Source organism: Nicotiana tabacum, chromosome 22 (assembly GCF_000715075.1).
Source record: "Nicotiana tabacum cultivar K326 chromosome 22, ASM71507v2, whole genome shotgun sequence".
Classification (NCBI taxonomy): Eukaryota; Viridiplantae; Streptophyta; class Magnoliopsida; order Solanales; family Solanaceae; genus Nicotiana; species Nicotiana tabacum.
Window position 1 is genome coordinate 2,602,892 of NC_134101.1, and position 6,931 is coordinate 2,609,822.

General features: G+C 38.1%; 2 protein-coding genes across 2 annotated transcripts; one reads left to right on the forward strand and one right to left on the reverse strand.

Annotated features, from left to right (window-relative positions):
* Window positions 1-4,429: 4,429 nt before the first annotated feature.
* Window positions 4,430-5,329, reverse strand: LOC107831460 (uncharacterized). Its single transcript, XM_016659227.2, has one exon. It carries the CDS (start codon window positions 5,327-5,329, stop codon window positions 4,430-4,432), a length of 900 nt encoding a protein of 299 aa, XP_016514713.1.
* A 171-nt stretch (window positions 5,330-5,500) lies between these two features.
* Window positions 5,501-6,130, forward strand: LOC107831469 (uncharacterized). Its single transcript, XM_016659236.2, has one exon. It carries the CDS (start codon window positions 5,501-5,503, stop codon window positions 6,128-6,130), a length of 630 nt encoding a protein of 209 aa, XP_016514722.2.
* Window positions 6,131-6,931: the final 801 nt, after the last annotated feature.

Consider the following 6,931-nt stretch of genomic DNA (forward strand, 5'->3'; position numbering starts at 1 on the left):
CTATGCCGGTTCCGGAAGCATCAGTTTCCACCAAAAAAACCTTTTGAAAGTTCGGCAAACATAACATAGAGACAGTGCTCAAAGCATTTTTTAAGCGGAGAAAAGCAGCATGCTCGACCTCAGTCCACCGAAAAATATCCTTTTTTAGAATATTCGCCAGTGGAGATGCTAATCGGGCATAGCCTTTGACAAAGCGACGATAATAACCAGTAAGACCTAGAAATCCTCGTACCTATTTGACAAAAGAAGGAGCATGCCACTCATTGATGACTTCGATTTTCAAGGGGTCGACATGAAGGCCTTTCGCCGAGATAATATGGCCAAGATAGTCAATGGAGGTCTGTCCGAACTTGCACTTGAAGCATTTGACAACTAAAGTGTGTTGGTGAAGCAGGTTAAACACCAATTCAAGGTTTTGAAGATGAGCATAGCAAGAATTGATGTATATCAGAATATCGTCAAAGAAGACGAGTACGAATCGGCGAAGAAATGGCTTAAAAATGGAATTCATAGTAGCCTGAAAGGTAGATGGTGTGTTGGACAGACCAAAAGGCATAACAATGAATTCATAATGGCCCTCGTGCGTGCGAAAGGCTATTTTCTTAATATCATGGGGGTGAACTCTGATTTGATGATACCCAGCAAGTAAGTCCAACAAGCACAGTGTAACTCGTCGAATAGTTCATCAATGGTAGGAATTGGAAATCGATCCTTGATAGTGATGGAGTTCAATGCCTGGTAATCAACACTAAAATGCCAAGTACCATCCTTCTTGCGAACGAGCAAAACAGGGGATGAGTACGGACTTGAACTTGGTCGTATGATACCTGAGTGTAACTTTTCAGCAATGAGATGTTCTATTTTTGTTTTTTGGAAATAGGGGTAATGATATGGCCGCACATTAATGGGTGTCGACCCTAGTAAGAGAGGTATTCAGTGGTCTTATGGTCTAGAGGGAGGTAGGGATGCGGATTGAGCAAAGATATCATAATATGCATCAAGAAGGTTATAGAGGTCAGGTGGTAGGTCAGTGGTAGAAGAAGATGTATGCGGCACTAGTTGTAATTGGAAGAAACAAGAAATAGAGTTTGTGGATTGGAGCCGACAGAGTGCCTGCAATTGGACTTGTTCCACAACTGGTCCAGCATTGCCGGTCCAAGTGACTTGTTGACCTTTGTACTGGAACTCAAAGACCCGAGTGGCATAATCAGTAACTGTGCGGCCCAAAGTTGCCAGCCAAACTACACCCAAAACAACATCAGCACCTGCAAACTCAATGACGAAGAAGTCCTCTGTAAGAGTGTAGTCTTGAATTGTTAAAGACAAGGCCTTGACGACTTCCAAAAATTTCAAGATACTTCCATTTACAACCATAACCGAAGATTCGAATGAATCTTCAATTGGGAGCTTAAGAAATTTGGCTATTCTAGGGCGTATGAAATTGTGAGTGCTACCCCCATCCAAAAGGACCTGAACGGCGTTCCCATGCACAGAGCCTGTGAATCCTAATGTGGTCGGAATTTGGCCCCCCAGATAAAGCCATGTATCTAATAGATGCGATAGGGTCATCCTCAAGTGGTTGTGATTCTTTTGTTGATTCAACAAAAGGATTATCAGGAGGACCTACCGAAGGGTCATAATGTTCTTCGTCAGAGATGAGAAGAAATAATTGCGGCGGTTTGGTGCAACAGTGACCCTTGACCCATTTGCTATCATAATTAAAGCAAAGATTGAGGTCGCATTTGTGTTGGAGCTCCACTGGAGATCATTACTTGTAGGGTATATGACCTAGCCCTGGGATCACGACTGTCGGCATTGTGGTTGCTGGTAGTGCAGAGGTGTTGGGTAGATGAGTAACTCGTTTGGGGGAAAAAAGGGTGGAGTTTGGGGAAAGAGTTAAGCTGGACCTGGGAAGAGATGTGGTGTAAGAGTTGACATTGGGCCAGAAGGAAGAAGTGGGCTTGGGAGAAGCATTTAGACTTGAAAGTTTCTGCACTTGTAGAATAGCGAGGCTGATAGCCTCATTTAAATCTTTGGGCCTGAAGTAAAGGACTTCACTCTTAATATCGGGTCGGAGACCAGAGGTGAAACAATGGAGTAGCATGTACGGGGCCACATCAGTGGATTGATTAGCCAAATTCTCGTACTGAGTCAAATAGTCTTTCACCGTCGATGTCATTTGCAGTTTTGCCAATAAACTCTCTGGTGCTTCCAACGATTTAGGGCCAAAACGAACAAGCAAGGCTCTAGTAAATTGATCCCAGCTATAAATCTGGTGATTCCTGTGCATCCAACGATACCATTCACGAGCTTCCCCTTCCAAATAAAATAGACAAACACTCAGGTGTTGTTCCTCAAAGATGTTGTTAAAATCAAAGTATTGATTTGCTTGAAATACCCAACTCTCAGCGTGTGAACCATCGAACTTGGGTATGTCAATCGTGTTCGATTTGGTACGGCGAAAAGGGTCGAATATGTTTTGTGAAAATGGTGGTGGCCCTAGGTTGGGGCTAAATGGCGGAGTAAAATGGGGATAAGTCGGCGGCTGATAATATGGTTGAGTGGGAGAGAGTGGTTGGTGGCCATAGTGATTTTATGGCAAAAAGTAGTATTGTTGATTGTATAAGGGTTGTTGGTTGTTTTGGGGTTGGTGGTTGTACTAGCTTGGGTGACTATATTGGGGTTGGTTAGTGTATTGGGGATTTTGGGGGTATGCAGGTGTATGTTGATGGTAGTGTGTTTGATATTGAGGTTGTGGGGTATTTTGTGGTAGAACTGGTATTGTAAGGGCAATAGAGGTGGGAGGTGGTGTTACGGTGGAAGACGTAGCGGCGATAGTGGAGGAACTAGGGTGATTTGCGGTGGTCGGAGCATCTGGAGGTTGCTGTTATTTTCCCCGCGTCAAAATTTGTAGCTGACTCTAGATATCAGACAACGTCATCGATATAGCATCGAAGTTGTGCAAATGCAAAACGAGCTGGTCCTTAATCTGAGCTACTTCGATGTCCAACGATTTTAAGCGCGTCATCGGAGGGTCACCTATTTGGAGAGGAGGTTCAACGAGAGCACCATATAGTATGAACTAATATTACTCTGAACCAAAGGATTACAGATTCAATGGATCCTCTACTGATTTGAGTATTAGCAGCGACAATGAAAGAAGAAATTAAATAAAACTAGCAGAAAGAGGGAGGTTCCAGAACTAACAAAACCTATAGTAAAGATAAAAGACAAGACTCATTTTTGCATCCTCTCTACATACTAGTCTCCTGCCCATCAGAGGCGGAGTTAGGATTTGAAATGTGTGGGCTCTAAATTTTAAGATAAGACGATGACCTAAAACTAATATACAATAACTAGTTGACTAAAGAATGAGTATCGATATTTAATAAATATTTAAAAAGTAACGAACCACACAAACACAATATATGAATATAAATATTATCATTTCAATCACTCGACGACTTGTCATGTTTTGAAAATGATCAATGATCGCATCATTAGGTACACTTTCAAATACTTCATCCTCTATATAACAAACTAAACAATCATTCGAAAAGTCATCACCAATCCTGCTTCGCAAGTCATTTTTAATAAACTTCATTGAAGAAAAAGCCCTTTCGACCATTGCAGTAGCCACATGTAATATCAAACTCAGCTTCACAAGCAAATAAACAAGTCCCCATGTCTTGTGAATATTTGTTTTGACCATTGTCTTTGAGAGATCGCCAAGCTCTTTCAAGTTAGAGAATGCATTGTCCATTTCTCGCACATAGTCAATATAGTTGTCAAGCTCACGACTAAGATCTTCAAGCTTAGAAGCAGTGAACTCATTTGGATAATATGTAGCAAGTTTTATAATCTTGTTTTTATCATAACTTGCAAAAGAATCATCGAGACTCAAACTAGCCATACCAAGAAGAAGATCAGTATTCACTTCACTAAAACGACTGTTAAACTTCGAAAGTTGTAAATCAATAGCAGCACAAAAAATATCTACATGCAAATAATAAAAATATGTAACAGTTGAGCTTTTATGCTTAGACTTTCCAAGACCATACTTCTCATCCATTTTTGGGATCACAATACCATTTTTATCACAAAACAAAGAGACATCTTCCATCAAAGAATTCCATTTAGATTCCCTCATTGTTTGCAATTGCCTCTTTGAGAAATCAACAAGTTTCATAGCACTAACAATATCTTGATCTTTTCTTTGCAGAGCCATATTCAAATCATATGTAATTGCCAATATTTTTAACATCACATGTAATATACACACAAACTCATAAGATCTTATATCTTCCACTAGACTTTTTGCCAGTGCTTTCTCCTAATAATTTGAACCCTCATTTGAAAGAACTCCAAGTACATGAACAATTGATGAGAATAAAGAAATAAAGTTACACAATGTCTTAAAGTGTAATCCCTAACGGGTATCACCTGGTCTTTGAAGCCCAAGTTCTTGATTTAATCCACTTCCTGTATGTACTTCACCAAGCACTAATAACTCATCTAATTTTTCAGCTTGATCATCTCTAAGCATTTCCCTACACTTATAAGAACCTCCAACAACATTCAAAACATTAGCAAGAATGTCAAAAAATTTATTTATCTCATGGTGTTTCTTTGCAACCGCTACAAGAGTCAGTTGCAATTGATGATCAAAGCAATGTATGCAATATGCCAAAGGATTATCTTTCAGAATCAAAGTTTTAAGACCATTAATTTCTCCTTGCATGTTACTAGCTCCATTATACCCTTGTCTCCGTATTAGAGATGAACTCAATAAATGTTGTAAAAGCAAAAAATATATTATTTTTTGTAATGCATGTGTAGTAGTAGCTTTAACATGAACAAGACCAAAGAATCGCTCAATAAGTTCACCTTCCTTGTTGACATAGCGCATAACAAGAGCCATTTGTTCCTTATGAGAGACATCCTTAGACTCATCAACTAATATTCCAAAAAAATCCCCATTCAAATCTTCAATAATTGCTTTCATCGTTTCTTTTGCATAAGAATTCACAATATCTTTTTGAATTTCAGGAGAAGTCATGATGTTATATTTTGGAGCTTTTTCTAATACCACATTTTTCACATCTTTCTTCCTATCTGCATACCATTTTAAGTGATCTAAAAAATGGCCTCTTCTTGTAGAAGTTATACTCTCATCATGGCTCCAAAAAGGCATTCCTTCTTTCATAAGATATCTTATTACATCAATTGAAGCATTCAAGCGAACTCGATGTTCACTTTTAATTTTTCCAGATTGCTTGTCCAACGAAGTTAGAATGGATTGTGCTTGGTTCATTAAATCTAGCATCATCTTAAAACATCGGTTATGAACACTATTCATGTCACCCACATGTGATTTAAGCCTTTCTAAACCTTTATTCCAACCTCTAAAATCATCCGTTGTGAAAGTATCACCTACTTGGAATTCTTTGATGGAAGATGTCTCTTTGTTTTGTGATAAAATGGTATTGTGATCCCAAAAATGGATGAGAAGTATGGTCTTGGAAAGTCTAAGCATAAAAGCTCAACTGTTACATATTTTTATTATTTGCATGTAGATATTTTTTGTGCTGCTATTGATTTGCAACTTTCGAAGTTTAACAGTCGTTTTAGTGAAGTGAATACTGATCTTCTTCTTGGTATGGCTAGTTTGAATCCCGATGATTCTTTTGTAAGTTATGATAAAAATAAGATTATGAAACTTGCTACATATTATCCAAATGAGTTCACTGCTTCTAAGCTTGAAGATCTTAGTCGTGAGCTTGACAACTATATTGACTATGTGCGAGAAATGGACAATGCATTCTCTAGCTTGAAAGAGCTTGGCGATCTCTCGAAGACAATGGTCAAAACAAATATTCACAAGACATGGGGACTTGTTTATTTGCTTGTGAAGCTGAGTTTGATATTACATGTGGCTACTGCAACGGTCGAAAGGGCTTTTTCTTCAATGAAATTTATTAAAAATGACTTGCGAAGCAGGATTGGTGATGACTTTTTGAATGATTGTTTAGTTTGTTATATAGAGGACGAAGTATTTGAAAGTGTACCTAATGATGCGATCATTGATCGTTTTCAAAACATGACAAGTCGTCGAGTGCAATTGAAATGATAATGTTTATATTCATATATTGTGTTTGTGTGGTTCGTTACTTTTTAAATATTTATTAAATATCGATACTCATTCTTTAGTCAACTAGTTATTGTATATTGGTTTTAGGTCATCGTCTTATCTTAAAATTTAGAACCCATACACTTCAAATTCTAGCTCCGCCTCTGGCTACCCTAGAATCAATGATTAAAAATCAAATTTTGTATAAATTATCAAATATAATATATAAGAGAAAAACATGAAGAAAAAAATCATAAAAGAAGAATTAAAGAAGGAAGAAGGGTCTAACTTGTAAGGAAGAAAGTGGTGGCAACTAGCAGCAAAAATCGGTCAATAGAGACAGTCACACGGTCACAGACAGAGGCGGAGGAACCCTAGTTTTTTTTTTTTTTGATTTGGGATTTTCGTTTGTCCTTGTTTGGAGTTGGAAGGCGTCTGTTTTTTACTTTTTGTTTAGAGTTTTTTCTTTTGTTTATTAGAAAAAAAAAAACTATTAAAAATGTTAGTTTAGAGGAAAGTAAGAGGAATTGTCGTTGGAGTTGTTTGGGAAAACGTCGTCCTTTACTCATTTAGTTTGTGCTTTCTAAAAATATTATAAAAATAATAATAACACACTGCTTACAGAGGGATTCGAACTCGGGTGTCTCACAGCGAACCCACCCCCCTTACCATTGAACCCAGACCACTTTTGTTACTAAGTTCGGCAGTTATATATATAATGTAGTAAATCTTTCAATACAAATACAAGATCTCGAAAAAAGTCACTGGGTTCGCCCAAACCCGCACCCACAACTGTAGCTC

Coding starts and splice junctions, on each gene's coding strand:
- LOC107831469 (XM_016659236.2), top strand. CDS start 5,501: ATGGATGAGAAGTATGGTCTTGGAAAGTCTAAGCATAAAAGCTCAACT.
- LOC107831460 (XM_016659227.2), bottom strand. CDS start 5,329: ATGATGCTAGATTTAATGAACCAAGCACAATCCATTCTAACTTCGTTG.